At 40.4% G+C, this 23256-nt stretch overlaps 1 protein-coding gene and 1 long non-coding RNA gene across 19 annotated transcripts in view; one reads left to right on the top strand and one right to left on the bottom strand.

Moving 5' to 3' along the window:
- Nucleotides 1-23256, bottom strand: part of tcf7 (transcription factor 7) — an 83585-nt gene that overhangs the window by 25286 nt on the left and 35043 nt on the right. For all 18 annotated transcript variants that reach the window (XM_037748640.1, XM_037748641.1, XM_037748650.1 and 15 more), the window contains exon 4: nt 7016-7142. In XM_037748640.1, coding sequence (XP_037604568.1) covers nt 7016-7142 — 127 coding nt within the window. The remainder of the gene's footprint in view (nt 1-7015; nt 7143-23256) is intronic.
- Nucleotides 3535-22603, top strand: LOC119475710. The gene is made up of 3 exons (XR_005203852.1): nt 3535-3748; nt 11865-11870; nt 22496-22603. It is a non-coding gene; the product is annotated as an uncharacterized LOC119475710 (long non-coding RNA).

Genomic DNA, 23256 nt, shown 5'->3' with positions numbered 1-23256 from the left:
GTAGGAGACAGGGTTGCTTATTTAAGTCTCTTGCAGTGTCGGTGTGAGGAGATGAGGATTAAAGTCTGTACCTCCACTGTCATGTTTTGAAACTGCACTGCAGCTAAATTTAGAACCGGGATTAGGAAAATATTTATCTACCAAAACTTCTGCAAATATATTTTCACTGGGCTGGATTAATGTGTTGCTTCCGATGCTTGAAAAGGTGAAACCGATCTGCCATCTGTACTTCCAACAGACAATTTTGAACAGCCAAAAGTGAAAGATATTTATGTCTGATACCGTATATCAGATGCAACATGCTAAGAGGGAGAGGTGTTACAATATACAGATAGAGCACCGACATAAGAGGTCATCCAGTAGGCAGCAACAGTGAAAACAGATTGATGGAAACAACACAGGAAGTAACGTGTGCAGTGAGAATAAAGTGAGAGCTCAACGCACCTCAAAGGAGGTTGAAGGAAGAGAGGTGTCAACTTTGAGCAGAGATACGAAAAAAGACTACTTGTTCGCAAACAATGCATGATTATTATAGTAAGCGGCTGTCATCTAAAGTGAGCTGAGTTCACAGGAACATCATATTGGTTGTCACCAACATAATGACAACATGACGCCTCTGAATGAGGAGTAACAGCAGTTAAATAATGAACTTCTACACCGATGGTATATCGTGGTGGTATTTCACACATCACTGGTGTGTAGAAAGAGGGACTCAAAAGGCCACAAAAAAAGATATAAAAAGAAGAATCTCATCTTTGATTTCAACCTTTACATGCAAGTCATGCATGAGCGGTGTAATTATAGGCCTGGAGAGTGAGAGAAAGAAACTGGCAGAGCAGAGAAATTACAAGAGATCAAATGATTAGAGGAGATAAATAAAAAGGTGAACCCTGAGGATATGTAGAACTATAATTTGGCATTTGTTCAAAGACAATGAACAATCAAAACAGTGTCAGTTCAAAATGATTTGCATCTATTAAAAAAAACCCCATTACAATTATATTCCTGCAACTGAACAGAGAGAAGTTTATGAGCGGAAATCACAGCCAATAAAACAAACTATTTTGAATCTTCACAAGTACGGACTTGAAATTTCACCAACCACATCCATCATTTTTGTTATGAGAAGACAGAAACTGCTTGGCTGCTTGACAAAAGCTAATGCCAGATATGCAAAAATTATAATGAAACTAAAAACAATTACCAAAAATTCTGGCAATATTTTTCTACACCAACTATGAGTGTTAAGATGGAGTGATTAGATGGTGAGAGATGCTATATGAAAAGAGGCATATGACACGCTTAACATAATGAAAGTATGCACAGATAGTAAGATAACACTAAGTGCCACGTGGAACAGGTCTTGCTGCTTTAATAGTCTAAAGCCTGATTCATGCTTCTTGTACAAACAAACATGGTGGAGTGTTAATATTAAAAGCAGATCATATGATGACAAACGTTTGGCAGGGAAGCACTGATATTACAAATTTGCCTGGGTTAATCTAAATAAATGCAGGTTTGATATTGGTTGGCATAAACCTGCACTGATTTAAAGTGCATGTGCACATACTACAACCAAATAGACTGATCAACACTGGCTGGTTTTGAGTAACTCATTCATTTCATTAGAAAGACAGAAAAGTAGTGTGTTTACCAAGGTTACCAATGTTGCATAATACCATTGGATAGCCTCACATAAAGCATGAATCAATTTTTTTAATGCCTCAGCTGAGTGTTTGGCGTCTGCCTGTTCTCAGACTTTGTCCCCGCAGGCCACCGTATGCTCTCTTCAACCTCAGAACAATCAATCACAGCAAAAGCATGACTGCATAAAACAGGCCCCTGATAGACCGCTCTCTATATACGAAGCCGGGGAAATACCAGAAGTAACTTAGTCGCCATGACTGCGGTGGCGTCTCCCTACAATACGCACACGCTTGAATGCAAGCGAGTGGAAGTAGTAGTGGTTCGGGAAGAACCCGAGCAGTTCTCAGCTGCCTGACGTTAGCCTGACATGGTGAAACAAGTAACGTCAGCTACGTTAACACAGTGGGCTAAAGACACTGTCTAGGGGCTGCCGTGGTCCCACAGAATAAATGAACTGAACTATCTCTGTCATTATTGTGAAATATAACTTTAGTTGCTCTAACTAGGCCTAACCTAATGACCACAAAGTCAACATCATTAATCTGTTGGCATCACAAACAGAACACGTACAAAGTGTCAGCCAACTGTTCAACTCGTGACTCTCAGCCAAATGCACCGTGGTTGCTCGTAGTGGCGTCAGCTGTGTCTTATTTATTTAAATAAAGAAATAGCAAGGAGAATCACACTTAACTTGAACTGGTCACAACTTGCAAACGCATGCATGACGAGGTCTGTTGACCGTTGCTGGGTTACAAGCCAAAACATTTGGGGAACTGGTGTTCTAAACCTGCTAAAACCTGTAGCTATTTCTATGAAAATTATGAAAAAAATGGGCCAAAACATCATCTTTTCAGTTATACAGGACACTGCATTTCTAAAAACCTCTTTAAATCACATGCTACTGCTTGTTTTATCATGCATTTCCAGTTCTCTTACTGCAAATATCCAGTGCTCAAGAGCCGCAGATCAGCTTTCATCACACATCTCATCATACTTCAGCTTTAATCCTCTGATTTTCTGCCAACAGCTATAAAACTTTATTGATCCATGTTGAGCTCAGCGATGCAGGAGGACAGTTTGAGGGCAGAAGAGTAGATAGGTGTGCCCGAAAAATGACATCACTGATGAGGTAAGCCCTACCTGTGAGGAGCTGACGAATGATACGAGGAGTGAGGTAAGGTGGTGTGTGTGTGTGTGTGTGTGTGTGTGTGATGTTCCTGACTGGAAACATCGTCAGAATTCAGGTGAGATGGTGTGAGAGCAGCAGTGTGTGTGTCTGTAAGGGTTTGTTAGAAGCAGGTGGTTCGGTCTGTCATTAAGGGCTGAGTCACTGTGCTAGAGTCAGTCATGGACACACACACACAGAGAGAGACACACACACACACACAGAGTCTAGACCAGACACAGGGAGTGTTTTTGTAGGATAACGGGGGTTTCCAGACGGAGCAGGCAGAAGATTGCCTGAGGTTACACTCCAATATCTAATCAGAGCCAAGAAAAGACTTTTGTTCAACTCCAAGTTTTTTTTCTTCTTTTGCTATCATCCTCTTTCTCTCCTCCCGTTTTCTCACTTTTCTCTTCGCCCGTCATCATCACTGTCAAAACTGCCGCGTTATAAACTCTCTGAAGTTTCTGAGGAAAACCCAGGCAGAGTTAGAGGACCGATGAATTCCACCTCGCCATATTAGGGCACAATTTCATGGCTGCTAACTGTATTAAACTGTGAGTTATATACTGCCGACCTCTGCCTGCACTCGTCTTTTTACTATTTGTTGTTGTATTCTACGTTAATGGCTTGTACAAATAAAGCTGTAATAACTTTCATTAAATTATAGGGGTGGGAAGAAAAAAAATTTACACAGCATCGCGATATTTGTCGCTACACGTACGTCAAGTATCGATCTTTTATTATATAAACTATTAACCTCTTAACAATCCGACGGCAGGCCCAGCAGTTATTCTGTCTTTCAAAGATTGTAGCGTCCTCAGTTTTAAAGTGATCCTGGTATCATATGAAACTAGAAAACCTAAGGAATCGATGGTACCAACCATGTCACGCTAGTTTGTCGGGAATAACGCTCCAAATTTATGCTAAATTTTGGTGAGAAAAACTGGTATCACCTCAACATATGTGAATGAAAACTCTGAGATGAACAGAGTGAAAACTGTATCTTATTAGATAAAACAGATGTAACAAACTGCATAATTTGCAGTTGAAAAAAGGTAATAAATCACAATATATCGCTATATATCTTATCACAATAATCAGCATATTGCAAAAAGGTTTAAAATCGCAATAAAATCGTATCGTCACTTAAGTATCGTCACTTAAGTATCATGACTTAAGTATTGTGACTTAAGTATCGTCACAATATCGTAGATTGGGGTTTCTGGTTATTCCCCCTCTATTAGATTACAAGTTATTATTATCAAACCCTCACCAGTATCGTAGTTTTCATCGTCATTCTGGTTGTAATCATTAGTTAACTGAGGACCCACTCTTGGCTGCACTGTGAAGCTTTTGACTGATAAAATGTGTGTGTTGCTGGAGCTGCATGTTCATTACAGCAAATAACATGAAAAGGTTGGACAGAGAAAACAGCACACAAGTGATTTAGGTTTTCTTATGCTAGGGAGTTGTACTGATCTGCTCAATGTGCTTTCGGTTAGCAACGTCTCCAATCTGCAGAGTAGTTCATAAACTTCACTGATAAACCAGGGAATTATACTGAATTACATCCAATAATTACCAATAGATGTCCTATAATTTTCATGGAAAAGCTATGGAGTGTCCAGAATAAAAAGGTTTTAGTCTCATGGATGCATAAAAAGAACTGGATGTTCTATTCATTCCGATGACAGTTGCTCATCCAGTACATTCGCCAACAAAAAAAAAGGGTTTTCTCATCTTGGTTTACCCCCGCGTTGTGCAGCCCACAGCACATGTGCTTTAGTGTCTCTTTCCCTGAACCTACTACAGAAGCTCGTACCAAAGACCGTACACTGAGATGATGTCATGCAACAAACAAAAAATAGCATTTTTTGGTTTTGGGGAAGTTTTGCCCTTTGAGTTGTCTTGACAATAGTTTTGCAGATGTTGCAGTAAATGGCCTCTCATCCACCCACACATACACACACACCAGCCCGGTCGCACGATGAGGCAAATAAATGACATGATAATGCGCAAAAGCGTGCAATAAGAGAGGTGTTGTTGCGGGAGAGGAGGTGGACGGGTCTAACAAACACACGACTTTTAACCAGGAGACTGGTGTTCGAGACCGGTGTTTTGTAAGTTACGTTAGAGACGCTTGTCACATCTTTTTAGTGACATGTTTTCCGTACTTTTGTTACGTTTTTTACGTACCTATTGTACTTGGTTTACGTACTTATTTTAAGCCTAACTTCACACTCGGCGAGGCAAAATGTGACCAATGTCGTGGTTGCACACACACACGTCTCTGGGGGCAATTTGTCGTTCAGCGTCTTTGTCAAGGACACTTCAACATGTGGCAAGGAGCAACCAACCTTGAGATTAATGAACAACCAGAGAGGCTGATCTGGACTCTTAGAAGATTCCTCCACCGATTTAGCATTGTACTCCAATAGTTAAAAAAACAAAACACGGTATCAAAAATTGATACAGCAGAACCAGAGATCTCGTGTGTTTTATTCCACACATTGTCAATACCTGATGCCTACATTACCCACAATGCTCCTTGACTGCAAACAGTTTGATTTGGGTGTGTCCTGCTAGTAGCCGCTAATGTAGCCTTGATCCATTATAGCCTCAAGCGAGATGAGAAGCAGCTACAGAGGTCTGGTAAAGTTCACTACTTTGAACTCCACATCTCCAGATCTTTTCTCCATTTTTTAAACTTGTAGTCTTCAGCCCCAACCAACCAATTTATCAGATTTTGCACAGCTCCCTCTGGAGCCACAAAAGTCTCTATACAACTCTATACAGCATGCAGTAGTACTCTCCCAAGATCTAAAAACAGACTTTGATGTGTAAAATCAGTGGAGCTCCTCTTTAATACATGTATGGTTAGTCCTCTGGAGACCGTGAAAGTGCTCGGATTTCGACTCGTGACTAGACGAAAGGTTGATGAGGTTGCTAAAATCCTCCGGGGATCATGAATGCGTTCAGCAAATTCAACAGCAACGTGTTCAGCAGTTTAGATATCTTGCACTGGATCAAAGTGTGAGGCGTACAGCGAGACAGATGGACCGACCAACGCCACCACCCTTTAAGCTCCACCTCTTGAAAAGGCAAAAATCCTACAGTGTTTAAATGTCAGGGTGTGTTTGTTTGTGACTTTCAAACAGAGTGTGTTTGTATGTACAGCGCTTGCTAAGGAGAACCGTGTGTGTGCTGCAGCGATGGCTTGTGCGATTGTCACTCTAATTGTTTCCATCTTTGTGTGTGTGTGTGTGTGTGTGTGTGTGTGTGTGTGTGTGTGTGTGTGTGTGTGGCTGGCGGTCCCTTCAGAGGAGCAGGCCACTTCAGAGCGGCCATGGAACCGCCACAGGCTGACGGAGCCGGTGCTGCCACTTCACACACTGTGTGCGTGCCTCAGTACATGCGTGTGTGTGTGTGTCCATGTGTGAGGAGAGAGGATGGGGGGGTAGGTTTTATGAACATGAATGTATTGCGTGTGTGTGTAGAGGAGGGAACGGGAAAAATAAATAGTAAGATTACATTTGTTATATTACATTACTTGTGTGTGTGTGTGTGTTTCTGGTAAGATGAGCTTGTGTGTGCTGCATTTGTGTCGATGTGATGAATGATGTGTCGACAACACAAACAGATCGCTGTGTGTGTTGTGTGTGTGTGTGTGTGTGTGTGTGGACGAGGATTTCAGCAACAATTCAGCAGCTGTCTGGAGAATGTCTGTGTTTACTTGTGTGTGTGTGTGTCCTCTTGAACGTGTGCAATTCGGAGTTTCAACAAGAATTTAGCATCAGTAATGATGGACGTGTGTGTGTGTGTGTATACGGCGTTTCCATGTCTATGCCTAGAATACGTGTGCGTACATATTAGGGCTGCACTCGACCAAAGAAATTCTTAGTCGACTAACACTTATCGATTAGTTGATTTAGTCGACAGATCTGTAAAACTTGAGTTTCTCCGCAAAGAATCACACAAAAGCATCACTTTAAATCTTGTGTTAACCAGAGATGAACTCATACGTTTCTTGGAAATAAGTCATTCAGCATGAAAAAGCATAAAAAATGACTAATCGGCTAAAGAAATCTTAGTCGACTAAGATCAAAACTGAAGAGGCAGCAGCCCCAGTACTAACACTTCAGTCTTTCTGTGTGTGTGTGTGTGCAGGTGCACAGTATATATACATGTGTGTGTTCTCACCTGTCTTTTGGCTCATGTCTGTGGGCAGGTGGGGAGGACTCGGGCTGAAGTGCTCGTTGCTGTAGGGCAGGAGGGACGTCAGCGGGTGCATCCCGTGAGACTGCTGCACCACCGACACTTTGTTGGACTGTTGACGAGACACAACGACACAAAACCAATTTAGATTAGAATGATTTTACACTATTTCCTACGTTTTTTCCACACTGACTGAATTGGTGAGATACGAGGGCTGCAGGGGCTCAGTTTGAGTCACAAACACATATATAGTACATATTACAAGAAACAGTTATTTTAAGGTCGACACACTCATTACAGTCATGTATTGCAGTGTACACCTGCAAGTGCAACAATTTCACCTTCAGAGGGACTCATTTCCTATATTTTACCAATTCAAATATTGATTGAAATGTTATAAATGACAGAAATAATAGGTAAAATTAGACCCAAATTGAGATAATCCAGGATGCAGGTCTGACTGAAATACTTGCAGGATTTCTTATCAAAACTTGTATTGTAATTTTTTTGTTTGACACATGAAGAATTACAGATTAAAAAAATAAAAACTGCTAAATAAATCTGCATTTTTGTAATTACTAATGATGTTTGGCAACTGTATTTCAAGATTTAATATAAATCATCTAGCCAAACACGATCAAAGAACATCACAATCGACGTATTTCCATTCAATTGTCAAGCAAATTTTAAGAGAGCTTTTGAAACGTCACAAAAAAGAGATGTGAATTAGGTGCCTTCTTCAACTGGTGTGGAGCTAATAAATTTGGCTGCAGTGTAGTTTGGTCAGAAGTTGGTGTTATAGGCTACGCATGGCTGTAATCTACCAGTAAAAAGAGTAGAAGAAGAAGTAGAGGTTGCGAACCGGAAACAAAACAAGTCGGCTTGGCCATCTAACCATCTACGAGAGAAATATGGATAAGTATGTAAATAATGTATCTGTGTGACTCTGTATAACCAGTGCCTCTTCTTATAAGAATACATTACAACAAAGACCTTTCATCTGTTTGAGATCTTTATTTCAACGTTCATTAGGACTCATCTAGGGAAATTGACAGAATTTTCCATTACAGAGGTCTTCAGGAATTTTTTTTCAATTGAGTTTTAATTGTTCTTCCATGTCAGCTATTTTTGGCCATGTTTCATGTTGTCCGGAGACGAAGACAAGCATTCCCACGTTATGGGAATATCCAAGCAGACGGCTACAGCGGAAACAGCTGATCAATCATGTGAGTTAAATGTTCACTACGTCGGATTTATTCAGCAAAGGTGTATACATATCCCGTTTAGCGCATCAACTCTTTTTCGACAAAGACAAAAACCACCTCAAGCGAGCGTAAAAAACTTTTTTTTCGCATTTGAGGAGGTTTTATCAAATTTTGCCCTTTCCACACAGCTTTTCTAACGACACTTCAAAATGTGAATACGAATATGTGAATGGAAACACGGCTGGTGATGAATGTTTTCCTTTCTTTCATTTGCTAAAGGGAGGTCTTACATTGAGTGTTAATTTCGTTAACGAAAACTATGACAAAATATTTTTGTCAACGTCCTTTTTTCAAGACAAGACGATGATGAGACTGCGAGAGTTGTCGTCTAGACTTAAACTATGGAGCACAAAAATGACTAAAATGTGACTAAAACAAATGTGTATTTTTGTCTTTAGGCTAAGACTAAATCTAAAATAGCTGATCACATTCAATCAGAAACAAAATCTCTTTTCTTCTCTTCATTGAATCACTGATGTTTAAAGATGCAAGATCACACAGACACACAAAGATACCAATATCGTTCTCTCAGACACTGTCTTAGGACATTTGCATTTGCTCGTAGATACAAAAAAAACCAAACTTAACATGCTCACACATGTACAAGAACGAGAGATGGAAAGAAAGAAAGCTGGCATCTTAAATCTGCTTTGGAACAAACAAGATGGGCTGCTCCCATTGGTTTTCAGTGGAGCAGAGAAGAGGAGGAGGAGGAGGAGGAGGAGGCCCATTTGATCGATAAGCCTTTGATGATCAAGTGAGGCTGCGTGCGAGCTTGTTTGCTTTCATGTTTCTGTTTACAAATGGCTTTCAATAACTTACGTGAAATCCAGTTATTGCTAATGCTCACAGCATGCTGGCTGTCACAGCGGTTTGCGATGTTGCAGGCAGCCAACCAAGCCGTTACACTGGCTGCGTATGTTGTTTGAACCACGCCATGTGTGTGTGGACTGGGCAGTGTAACTATTCCTGTGGGAGGCGAGTGTAAATATGCGTCTTTTTGTGCGAGTGTGAATGTGTGTTTTTGAGTGGGTGGATGTGTGAGGATGGATATACAGTATTTGTGTGTGTGTGTGTGTGTGTGTGTGTGTGTGTGTGTGTGTGTGTCTCCAAGCTGTATTAAGTCTTTGAAAGCTTGGCAGAGACGCCGATTTTCATGTATATGAATATTTCTGAGAAAAGTTTTAAAGATATTTTATTTTGTACACTGAGATGGACAAGCCTGTGTGTGTGAGCGGGAGTGTGTAACATCAGCACTACAGAGGGGCAGATCTGGAGCTTCTTGCTGGGCCTCCTGCTGAGTTACAAAGTGAATACCTTATCACTTAAAGGCAGAGCTTCCACACGATACACTCCACATTAACACACACGCACACACTTTCAACGACTCCTTTCCTATCCATCAAGATCTTAAAGTCTCTCTCACTGGCCAAACACACACACACACACACAAACGGACCCTCATGTGTATGCTACACGCCTAGCTGTGGAGCTAAGATCAAACTGCTATACCGCTTTCAATGTTGAGACACATGAAAACAAAACGCAGTGCCTCTGTACCGGAGAGCCGAAGGGTGGGAGGTTAGGGGGTGGTGAGAGGAGGTAGTGTGGGAGCAGGGTGGAGGACATAGTGGTGAGGTTTTAGATAAGGTCTGTATTCATTAGAACCTGGAGAAGCCTTCACAGACGGAGGAGATTAAGGAATATGCAAAGATTTTGTCGAAAAATGGCCACTTTACAGGATGACAAACAAAGGCAACAAAATCATCCTAATGTTCCCGTGTAGACACATGTTGTCATGGTAATCAAACACAAATAGTCATGTGGGATGGAAGTGAGTGATGGGAAAAATGTACTAAGATCTACTCATGATCTAATTGAGAGTCAGTGCTCACGTCACAAAACAACTCAAGATGGTTGTATGAAAAAAAGAAAGATTGTAGAACTGGTGTTGCGAGGATAAAACAGAAACATGGTCAAAACTGAAATATATTACCTTGAACACTAGACTTGAGCTACTCTGTTTCGGATATTTCTATATTATTCAGCACTAAATCAGATTTATTGTCGGCACTGGATATTGACGTTGAGGGTATTGAGAAGTCAGACACTGGTGATTAGGCAACTCTGACATGACACCAATGCAGCTGTTGTTGCCTGTTGGGCTTGAGTTTGTCATGTTATGATTTGAGCATGTTTTTTATGCTAAATGCAGTACCTGTGAGGGTTTCTGGACAATATTAGTCATTGTTTTGTGTTGTTAATTGATTTCCAATAATAAATATATACATATATTTGCATAAAGCAGCATATTTGCCCACTCCCATGTTGATAAAAGTATTAAATACTTGACAATTCTCCCTTTAAGGTACATTTTGAATGGATGAAAAGGGTGCGATTCATTTTTAATTAATTAATTAATTAACTATGGACCATTTTGTGATTAATCACGATTAAATATTTGAATCGATTGACAGTGCTAGTTTAAAATAATGCAAGAAATGTAATGCGACTTTTTATCTGAAAACTTTTGTTGATCTCATCACCTGATGCCTAAAATGATCAACAAGTCAAACTGTGATTTTCTTCCAGCAATACTTTAAGTCTTGTGACTCTACAGACACACTGGTGTCAGATCTTATCAGCAGTCTGTTTCTTAATGATGCTGCTGCCTTCAATGCATTTTAACTTCCAGATCAATTTTTTGCTGCTCTTCATCACCACTTGATATAAACACAAATCAAAGTAATTTCCACCAACATACAGAGTCACACGGCTCTGAAATGGTGCAACTTTACATTTTCAACAGTAGCAATGACATTTTGCAAGGAAAATCCCCAAACTGGTTTGTTAGCATCAGCAGTGAGCACCATCATGCATACTGTATAGAGGTCACATGACATAAAACAAATCTGACTGAGCCTTGAATGCAAAGAATCAGAGTTCATGACTGCAACAGATATGTAAATTAGTTTTCAAATGTTACATACAAATTTGTACACTGAAAACCACTGTGTACACTGTAGAAACCAATATACCTAAAGAAACACACAATCCAGCGGATGTGAATACTACGCACATACAGACTATTCACAAGTGTGAATATTTGCACACAAATCACACCTCACCTACTTTACAGTGCGCGCACACACACACACACACACACACACACACACACATATTCTGCTTTTCGACATATTCTACACATATGGATGCACACACACACACACACACACACACACACACACATCTGTGCAGGGCTGCTATGAGCCTTCAAAAGTAGCTGTGGCTCCGTTTCACGTGCTGAGGTCGATGTAGCCGTTTTGCTGTAACATTATAGCCGCAAAATCGTCCATTTATGTTTCCTCTCTTCCTCGGGGTAATTAGCCGGCCTTGAAGTGGCTTTCGCTGCGCCTTCCTTTTTTTACACACACTCAGGGAGGCTGACTGAGAGCACTCATTTAACCCATAATTATCAACCCCTCTGTATTTAAAAAAAAATCCCCCCCTCCCCTCCACCACACACATACACTCACACAACTTACACATAATTACCTTAGCCGAAACAGACGAGCGTGTACATGCATGTGAGGGACACACACACACACTCGCAAAAGATCAAATAACACTTTGGCATCTTTGAAACGGAAACTCGCTGCTATGTTTTTGTAACAGAGGAGTAACACATATGTTCAGGTGCACACACACACACACACACACACACACACTCACATATTAAAACGCGCACAGATGCAACGGAGGGAAAAGTTCACTCACCCTTTAATTTACAGGAGTAGAGTTACCCACCCTTGCAGGCCGACATAAATCGTCAGAGAATAAATTCATACATATCAATAGTAAATATAGGGTTTTCAACTGTGACCGACTGAACTTTGATTTATCTATTTTTTTTTATTTATAGGAAAATAATATGCATGAGGGCCCATATGAAAGCACTGATTATGACTGAAGGCCAATACGTGCTCTTTCAAAAGTGTTGTTAGGACGGTCCAAATGGGTGAAAAGGTATTTTCAGATGTTCAGTCGGAGGATCTGCTTCACACTGTTTTTAAGTTTCTGAAATTAACAAAATGACCAACGCATTCTTATCCCAACTTGTCAAATACTGACGCTTCGTCAGACCGCTCGGCGTCACTCTTTTTGGTCGCAGTAAACACGTGTTTCATGTTGTGAAGTAAACCAAAACGCTTGCTAGGTTCGGGCAATAAAACCACTATAGTTGGGTTTAGGAAAAAATGGTTGGGCTCAAAACTACTCCGTTTGTACAGTGAGAATGACACTGAATGTTGTGAACAGTGGACACAAATGAACAGCTGATTGTAACTTGGCGCACAGGACACAAACAGCAGTCTCCTGGATGGAAGCCTTGTGTTTGTTGGACACATCCACCTCCCTTCCCGCCCGCCCAGTGTGTCTCTTTTTGCTCTTTAAACTACATCACCACACTCCCGTTGTACTTTCCCTGAGCGTTTACTGTTGCCGTGGATGGGTTTACATTATAGTTAATGGAACGCCCGGTGCATCTTATAACCGACGCTAAAGGGTGCCTTAAGCGTCGGTATCCAACGCCGACGGCTGTGACAAAGCATCGTTATTTGATGCCCTGCAGCAAAAAAGTCAGGTGGGCCCAACTGGAAATGGGCGGAGCTCGGAGCACTCTACATTCCCTCTTATTCCTGATTTCCCCACAGTCTGTGTTCACTGATGAAAATCCCAAAATCTGGAGTATAGACACCATCAGGGTCAACACACATACCGGCAACGTCGTGTAGCATTGCGTCGTTTGACGCCTGTAAAACACATTGAGCAGACTGCAGAGATACAAACAGCAGTCAAGGTTAGGCAGCAAGGATGTGCTGGGCAGTGAATGTGATAAAACTGCTCCTTTACTAGAGCGTCGGTCTGCATTGACACTGAGAAATAGGACGGATCTGTAAAACTGAGTTTCTCCACAAAGAATCACACAAAAGCACCGCTTTAAATCTTCTGTTTGCCAGAGATGTGTTCATTCAGCATGAAATAATGACTAATTTACAAACCAAATCCAAGTCAACTAAGACCAAAACTACCAATTGGTTGTCGGGCTGGGCAATATATCAATATATCAATATTGATATTTGATTTTCTCCATATCGCCCAGGCCTAATTAGTCGACTAATCAACCAAGAGAGGGCAGCGCTACAATTTACCGGGCAAAGGCAGTGAAGTAGAAGACTGCAAGATATCAGACATGGATGACACTTGCAAAAATGTTTATGAAGAAGGAACTATATTCAACACTTTTGTCAGGCCTCAAGGATACATAAAATGCATTTTAGTGAGAAACGTTGACTAGCTTTAACCGATGTTATACAATGTCTTCAAAAGGTAAAGAAACAGTAGTCGGTGCATACTGGTTGAAAGCATACTGTGTATCACTGTACATACATTAATTAATCATGTAAGCAGCCCTAAACATGAAGAAACCCACTGCCAAACACCAACTGCAGAAGCACTGAATAATAAATCTCCTGTTTGTTGATTACATCAAAGATGTAATGACTTCAAAGACGCGATTACTTTAAAAAATTTCAATTAGATATCACCTTTTTAAGTGCGTCAGGAAATCGCACATGTAGCCCTCAGTCTCTCTGTAGTCTAATTTCACTTGAAAGGCCTTTGATTTATCAGCATATTGTTGCTGCCTTTTATCTCCACTCTATTTGAACAGATATCTGCTGCTGAATACAAGAGTTAATGGGGTCTCAGACATCACTTGTTTGTAATGACGGCCCTCCACCTTGACCCTGACACACACACACTCGTACGTATGCATTTCACATACACATGCGTGCAAAGAAACGCAATCGACACACACACATGCGCGCCTTCATTTAGAGGACCTAATGCTGATAAAACGCCTCTAATGTATTCTTTAGTTTTCAGATGACACACTAAGTAGATCCGTCTCTTTTTATATTTGAAGCGGAAATTAAAGCGTCCTCCCTTTTGTTCCCCTCCTCCAGAGTGCTTTTGAGTCTAATGTCTTTAATCTCAAATTTCACGGAGATGGCACATTCAAAACACTCATTCACTCTTTTTTTTCTTTCACGGTCATCCTTGCCCTGGCGTTGAGGAAATAATGAAAAAAAAAGAACAAATAATAATTTGCACAGTCGCTGGGAATTAATGGTGGATTCACCTCGCTCTCTCTGCAATCCTTTCAAGTGGTTGCAATCAAACTGCTTTGCAGGAAAGAGCTTGCTCACAAAGAGATCTGAGCTCGACGGCGTCATGTTTTGTCATCAAATGAATCGAGGTTGCACTTAATAAACCGGCCGCCAAAGACAAATGAAAACAACCATTTATAAATCAGTGTGTGAATCAAACCAGATCTGTAAATTAACTATTACAACAAATGTGCCACTCGAGAGAGATGAGAAACTGGTGTCCAAAGCCTGACGGTGGATGCAGTGTGGAGTGCCATCACTCCACTAAGGCAGAACATGGATTTCAGGAGCTATTCAGTGGAGAAAACCTATTTCATCAATGATTACTTCACACAATGTAGATGTTTTTTTTCCTCCTTTGTCAAAGCAGCACATGTCGAATGTCAAGGTAGTTGGAAGTGGAAATCGTTTTTTTCCACCTCTTCAGTGTCCTTTAAAAAGACACAAATGGACAACGACGTTTCATCTTAGAGGTCAGAGGGCAGGGTCATGTTCAATAACCACACACACACACACACACAGTATATACACATGATGAGTGCTGGATTTGTGGGTGAACAGGAGGGGAAAAAAAACTCTGAGTCTAACGGCGCGGTAAAATTCCCGACACCTGCACGCAGAGAGAAAGTGAAAAAGAGAGACTGAGACAAACAAAGACATGATGTACAGAAAGAGAAAGAAAACATGTGAGCGAGAGGAGAATATGAGGTGGCAACAAAAGAGAAGTGAGAATCTCACAGAGCATTTGATCCCGTGGAAACTCTTGGCCTAGATCTGACTGATATTAGATTTTTTATCAATTTTAGATCTGATTTTATCGACTACATGGAGGAAGGTTAATGTATATGAAACGTATATGAAGTCAAAAGGCACGACGGTGGGAAATACCTGCTCAACCTATTCTGAAACTCTCCTGTATGACTAAGAAAAAACTGAAATGATTAATATGATTTCTGAAAAGAAAAGGTTTCTGGCTTTGTTGAGAGGAAATGGATTGTATAGGATGTCATTCGATTTCTGATTATTTGCTAGAAAATCTTTTCGGTTTTGTATTGGAGAGACAAATATACAGCATGCTTATAGAGATAGAATAAACAAACACCTGAAACATTTAATTCAACTATTTATGTAAGTAATTCCTTTGACTTGACATGTCACCCCTTGATAAATAAAATACCTGCTATTTTGCTCTGGTCGAAAGCTTCATTATGTCATTAATATGAACCACATTTCGTAAACAATGTCTTAACTTTTGTTGACAAATATGTCGGCAAGTTAACTTGAAATGCATTCTGTGACTGTACTTTTATGATATTTGTAATTTTCTCCTCCACTGCTGCTCCTTAAATTCTCTCTTTAATACACAATATAACTCAGAGACATTACGTTCATACACAACCAATTTGCATTTGTAAATACTTTTTGTAAGAAATGTACTGTATTGCTGTCTGGATTTCTTTATACTAACGTTTATATTGAACACATCTGCAAACTGTTCACCACCAATGCAAAATGTTTAAATGGAAAAGTACTCAAAGCACTTGGTTCGGTTTAGGAAAACAGTATGGTGGTCTTGGTTAAATGTAGAAAAAGTCAATGTAGTCGTGAAGCATGAGGCATTCACTTTATTAATATTTAACCAAAATCATTACTGTTTCCTAATTCAAGCCATGTTTTTCAACCAAAACCGTGCACTCTGGTGTCAGAGTCCAGTGCTTTGTAGAGTACCACCAGGGTGACCTGCCCTGCCCGACATGACCCCCCACAGCCCGTCCCACCCCAGCAGTCGGTCTCCAGTAGTGAGTAGGTCTCCCAATCTGGAAGTCATTGCCTTCTCCAGAGTCAGGAGCCCAAAATGAGAGCCTCTTAGTTGGAGGTTTGGGCAACATCAAAGCCCAGGCAACCATAACAACGCAGCTATGTTTAAAAAAGGGCCAAACACCCCCCCCAACAAGCCCGCCCACTCCCCAATTACACACACACACACACACACACACACATACACACACACACACTCACAAATGCTCATATGCATGCATGGATGCATGTATGCAAGGACACGCCCAGTGGTGTGCATGCAAATACACACACAAACACATGTGCAAACACACGCACCATCGTCCACTGCTGCCACACACCACTGGAACATCTGGGCCGTGGCCATGATGAATCAGTAACCGCCGCTTGTTACTGACAGACAGAAACACTTTGTGTGTGTGTGTACATATTACTATGCATACTACACCCAAACGTAACGTTCACAGAGGACAATGATTCCAGTATTTTGATAAGAAAAAAAAACTATTTGTTTGGATCAAGATCGAAAAGTAATCTGATCATTATTCACACCAGGATGAAGGACACTGGTTTTTATTTGTATTTAACCACCACTTTTCCTCCTCCTTCTACTAGTTTTACCAAGGAGGACAGTGAGGTCGACTAAGAATTTCTTTGGCCGAGGACAGCCCTAAAGAAAATGTATGAGAACAAGTTGAATATGTATTGTATGCATTTATTCTTTGCCTGTAATTGCTTGTTCCATCCTTTCTGATTCATTAATAATGTCATGTATTTGTACAAGCCTTCAGCTCTCCTGCAGAGGTTGTAATGTATGCATATGTTTTACGTAAGCATATTAGGGCTGTCAAAGTTAACCATGTCATACTAGCTTGTCGCCAAGGAGGTTAAATAACGCTCCAAACTTACGCTAAAGATATGTGAATGAAAATGGGTTCTGCTCTTCCCTTTACAGACATGCTCACTTTATAATAATCACATGCAGATTGGGGAAAGTCATAGTCAAGTCATCAGCATACTGACACACTGACAGCTGTTGTTTTCTGTTGGGCTTGAGTTTGCCATGTTATGATTTGAGTATATTTGTGAGGTTTTCTGGACAATATTTGTCATTGTTTTGTATTGTAAATTGATTTCCAGTAATAAATATATACATACATTTGTATAAAGCAGCATATTTGCCCACTCCCATGTTGATACGAGTATTAAATACTTGACAAATCTCTCTATAAAAGGTACATTTTTAGAAATAAAAAATGTAATTTGTGATGAATCGTGATTAACTATGGACAATCATGCGATTAATCATGATTAAATATTTTTATCGATTGACAGCCCTAAAGATTATCTTTATCTTTACTTCCAATTACCAACAATACTGGTGCAAATAATAACAACAGAGTTGCAGCACTGCAGTAGCAGAAGATGAACAGTAGGAATGATGGTAGTTGTAATACAAGTGGAAGTACTGACCAGACTTGAGAGAAAGAGAGAAGAGAGACAGGAAAAGAGTACAGATTCACTTTTCACACTTAATCTGACATCACAGCTCAGGCAGGCTCGATGTGGTGAGTAACCCTCTTCATGAGAGACGACACTCTGCTCGGCTGCAGCTGGCTCGGGGCCATGGATACTGGATGACTGGGTACCAAAATCCAATCCAAGCATTGCGATGGCATTTAGAGATGAGTTATCGCTCTCTTAATGAGTGGACGGAGACAGACAAGCAGGCAACTTTCTCTTCCAGACTGCGGTGACGGTTTCGCTCTGCAGAGATGACCTCTAATGATTGGTCCTAAAGGGAGCTAATTAATGGTGTACTTGTTTATTTCTATCAGAAAGCTCCACAATTAACAACTTGTTTGTGACATTTGGGCAATCATCCACAACAAAAATATTGACGCAGGGAGTCGGGAGGAAATGAGGCGACCGCAGAGGACATAAATCCTCTTTGAGACACACTTCCTCTAGGGTTTGGTTTACTCAAACAATAGATACTACGACTACTTGGGGCCACAGCCATATTTGTCTGTCTTGTGGGAGCCGGTTAGCAGAAGCAACAAAAAAAAAAAAAATCTAGCGGTTTGATAACAGCATTGTCAAAAAAGCACAGAGGGCTCGCCGTGGTGGAAAAGGCGTCTGTGTTTGCATTTATTCTCAGGCAAACCACCCGGGATTGTTTCCAGGGTGAAATGTCAAACTGTGTTTATCTGACCTGATTCATCTGGTGGCTGCACGTTTTTAGCATCATGAGCGACCTTTTGGTGAATCTCCTACTGTACTATTTGAGGGAAGGAAACGGCAGGCCTCAGATCTGTTTTTTTCGTCTTAAAGATCCCCAGGGTGATTGCCATCCTGTCCGGAGGTTATGCGGTCCCGTCCCCTGCTGAGATGACTGAGCGCGTCTATCGCTCACTCATTGTGAAACCGTTCCCCTACGGCTGCCGAGGATAGCTTTCACTCACAAGCTCAGCCTAAATACCAGACCATGTGCCCAAATGGGAAATGCCGCCGCACATAAAAAAAAAAAACCCTGCAGTGACGTGTTTCCTGTGTGCCGGTATCTGTCTAATACACAAATATGGCCACCGAATACCACAATAAAAGAACCACAAAGGTCATGATTAAAGAACAAAGGTTTTTTGGGGTTTTTCTAGATAGAGAGATACACAGAGAATGTGATTTAATTCAGTTTGGTTCTTCCTTCCTGTTAAGAAACCTTTGGTTTTGAGAACAAATTTAAATATTTTAGCATGCATACCAAATTTCTACTGCGGGATAAATTCAGAGCTGAAACAATTGTTTCAATAATAAATTAGTTGATCGGCAGACAATTAATTGGCAACTATTTTGATGATAGATTCGTAATTTGTTGATTTTATCAAAAAGAAAAGACAAATATTTGCTGGTTACAGATTTTAAATGTGAGGGTTTGCGGCTTTTCTGTTTTTTTAAATCATTTTTTATTGAATATCTTTCGGTTTTTGACTGTTGGTCAGACAAAACAAGACTTTTGAATATAAGACCTTGGGCTCTCAGAACTTGTGTTGGCCATGTTTTCATCATTTTATGGACTTTTCAAAGGCTTAACGATTGATCTATTCAATAAAAGAATAATTGCTTATAAAAATAATTGTTAATTGCAGCCCTAAAACTGTTTGTCAGAAACATCTTGAAAAACACACACCAAAAGATTTTGCATGTATGCTCATCAGTTCAAAGACAGGCTGCTGGTACTCTGGAATAATGCTCCCAAAATCTGTCTACGTTTAGGACAACTACAAATTTACATCTTCATCTTTACACCTACATCTATAAATATTATGGCTGTCAATCGATTAAATTATTTAACCGCGATTAATCGCTTGATTGTCCATGAATAATTGTGATTAATCGCACAGATTTTTTATCTGTTCAAAGTGTACCTCAAAGGGAGATTTGTCGAGTATTTAATACTCTTAACAACATTGGAGTGGAGCTTTATGCAAATGTATGTATATATGTATTACTGGAAATCAATTAGCAACACAAAACAATGACAAATATTGTCCGGAAACCCTCACAGGTATCATAACATGGAAACAGGCAACAACAGCTGTCAGTGTGTCAGTGTGCTGACTTGACTATGACTTGCCCCAAACTGCATGTGATTATCATAAAGTGGGCATGTCTGTAAAGGGGAGACTCGTGGGTACCCATAGAACCCATTTTCATTCACATATCTGGAAGTCGGAGGTCAATGGACCATGGAAAATGACCATGCCAGTTTTCCCCATGCATATGTGTATTTCTAGCAGTGCGTGTCTCTCTCATGTGTTTTGTGTGTTTGTAGCGATCAGGGCGTTGCCGAGGCGGTCGTACATGGCTGACTCTGCGCGTAGGCCAACTGTTGGTTGAGTCAAGTTTTGGGGAAGCAGACAACTCAATCAGCTTACATGCTTTCTGCCCTCTGGGCCACCGGTTCACTTCACGTGCACGGTGCTCTCTGTCTGATCTGCTGCTTTGATGTTTGTATCAAAATAATCTCATCCCTGGGCGCCTGTGTGTTGTGAGAGCATTGAAGGCCACGCAAAAAGAAATACCTGGGGGGCAGAGTGTGCTGAATGGCCTTAACATCCCCGAAACCCAAACTGGAATATTTTTTTGGATACGCCTTTTTTTATTTATTTGCACACAGACACTCTATGGTGCTATAAGAAATATTAAAACGCAATCTGCTTTTTTGAAAAGTGAAATGTTTTTGCACAAATTTGCATTTAATTTGATACTTTTTAAACTTTTATATACTTTTTAAAGAATAAAACAAATTTTCCTCAAAGTTTTTCCACGTTGAATCATTTCTTAAGAAACAGAAAAATAGAAATTGTTACACTTGTACATGAAAGTCCTGACACTAGAGCAGGTCAGAAGATCAGTGAATTTCCAGGACACTTTTCTTTTCACGATACTTGAAAGCCGCTGCTGTGTAAACTTTATTCAGCGTGTTGACCTCTCGCTCTGTGCCGAGAAACTCCAACAAAGCCACTGTGCATTCCTCACTCAACACTATTAACAGCTGTGACATCAAATGACCGTCTTCATTAGATTATCCTGCTTCGCTTGTGTCAATGACACGGCTGAGGCTGCTCTTTACTACTGAGAGATTCTAAATTTGACAAATACAAACAAATACGAGGGCTGCATGTCAAACATTCTTATCTATCATGCATTTATTTTCAGTCTCTCCCACATCAGCGACATTTTCCTCCTCTGGAACTGACTTTAAACTTCCAGTTTCCACAACATGAGGGAGGCTGCCAGCTCGTAACTGGGAAGAATTATACATATTTGTGTTCTCTTCAGGTGAAAGGAGACATTAAGCTTTGGATTGTTATTTCCTTAATATTATTGTACCTTCTGATTTAGCATTAGGATTATTGATTAATCTATAGATTATGTTTTCCATAGGGGAGACCTCCAGCAGCCCGGGTTCGATTTCGACCCACGGACCTTTGCTGCATGTTATCCCCTCTCTCTCCCCCCTTTCCTGTCATCCTCCAGCTGCTCTAATAAAGGCATTAGAAGCCTTAAAATACATGTTTTCTATTAACTGTTTAGTCAATGAAATGTAAAAAAAAAAGAGTAAAAAAATCACAATTTCCCAGAGCCCAACGTGACATCTTCAAAAGTCTTGTTTTGTCTGACAAAGAGCACAAAACCCAAAGATACAATGATGTAAAACAGAGAAATGCAAAAAAAATCCTCATGTTTTAGAAGCTTGAATCACAAAATGTATGGCATGTTTGCTTAAAAAAAAATACTACAATGATTTATCAATTTCTGACAATTATCAACTTATCAACTAGGAAAAAAGCAGAGACATCAAACTCAAACCCAGCCAGAAGACACTCAAACCGACAGACGTACAAACTGTCTGCAAGAGTCATCAGATGACATCAGGGACAAACCAGAGCCCCGAGGCCGCTGTCCAATCAGCTCTTTCCTTTCATCGTCTCTCAGAGAGATCAAGCACTACAACTCAGGACCGTTTTAAAAACCATCCTTCACCAAAGATTACAGTCGTTGCAACGGACGCTTGTGAGAGACGGTTATTTATCAGCACTGATGACCAGTGTCCGTACAGGGGGCTGACACTAAGCACTTAAAAGGGTCTCAGAAGTCTCAATGCATGCTGACACTATTCTTCATCTCCAGGCAGAGGGTAAAGGCCCAGAATGGTGACTTTTGAACCCCATTACAAACTTCAAACTAGGTGAAAAAAACAAAATTCATTACAATAAGTGGAGTGTTTTTCTGGTTTTAATTCAGTTTCTAAATTGCATCGACAGTACTTGATCTGGGCTTAACCTACTTTTTCATAGATTTTTCAATCATCACTCTGCAACTGTCATTCAGAGCACCCCTACGCGGCAGAAAAGAAAAGTTTAGCCTTAAAAAAACTTTTTATGGTGAAATAGTTCATAGAAATATAACTTTTCTGAAAGGTTTTTAGAGATTCAAGGTCCCTGCAGAACAGAGAATGGCTTCCATGGTCAGTTCATTTACTAATATATATTTCTAAATAAAATGTTCTTAACCTCTTCCACTCCTCAAGCGGCGCCCTCGGCCGACTTCTCTTTTTCAGAGCCTCTAGCAGGCTCAGTCTTTAGAATTTAGGCTAAATTTCGGTGAAGAAAAATTGGCATGGCAATTTTCAAAGGGTTGACCGCTGACCTCAAGATATGTGAATGAAAATGAGTTCTACGAGTACCCACGAGTCTCCCCTTTACAGACATGCCCACTTTATGATAATCACATGCAGTTTCTTTTGCATGCAGTACAAATGTGTTATTTTCTCCTATTTTAAAGTGATGTATTTGAATATTTCTGCATACTGGGGTCCCTAAACAGTCTTGGAATTACATAAATTGGGTATCACTGTAAAGCTGAGACTCTTGTGGATCCAATGAGCCCAATTGTATTCATGTGTGATGATGTTACTCCCCATAGGAGCCATTTTTTTAAACTTGACCTCACTATATAAAATGACCTGTGGTGACCTCTGGGATAATCACAGCCTCATGAAACTTTACAACCACAAACTAGAGAGCTAGGGCATTCAGAGGATGGATGGCTTTCCTAGCTATGTTGACAAGAAGGAGGTTTCTGAGTAGTTTCCACAACAGAAGTGCTCCAAATGTCAAAAGTATTTGATACCAAATCACAGCAGGGCTTTTTCTATGGTATTCCTCAAGGTCTTGGTGTCTTAATGTGGTACACACAGTGCTGAGCTGCATCTCAAATTAATCCTCAGGTTACCAGCTTTCAGATGATGTACACCACCTCTATGTGACATCTACTGTTGACCTGCTATCTCCCCCTAAAAAAGACAAAAATGGGTCTATGAAAAAGAGGGGGGGGGAGTGGAAAAGGTTGTTGTCCAACGGCCACAAAC

The sequence above is a fragment of the Sebastes umbrosus genome, chromosome 17 (genome assembly GCF_015220745.1).
Source record: "Sebastes umbrosus isolate fSebUmb1 chromosome 17, fSebUmb1.pri, whole genome shotgun sequence".
Lineage (NCBI taxonomy): Eukaryota > Metazoa > Chordata > Actinopteri > Perciformes > Sebastidae > Sebastes > Sebastes umbrosus.
This window is presented reverse-complemented; position numbering and strand designations above follow the sequence as displayed.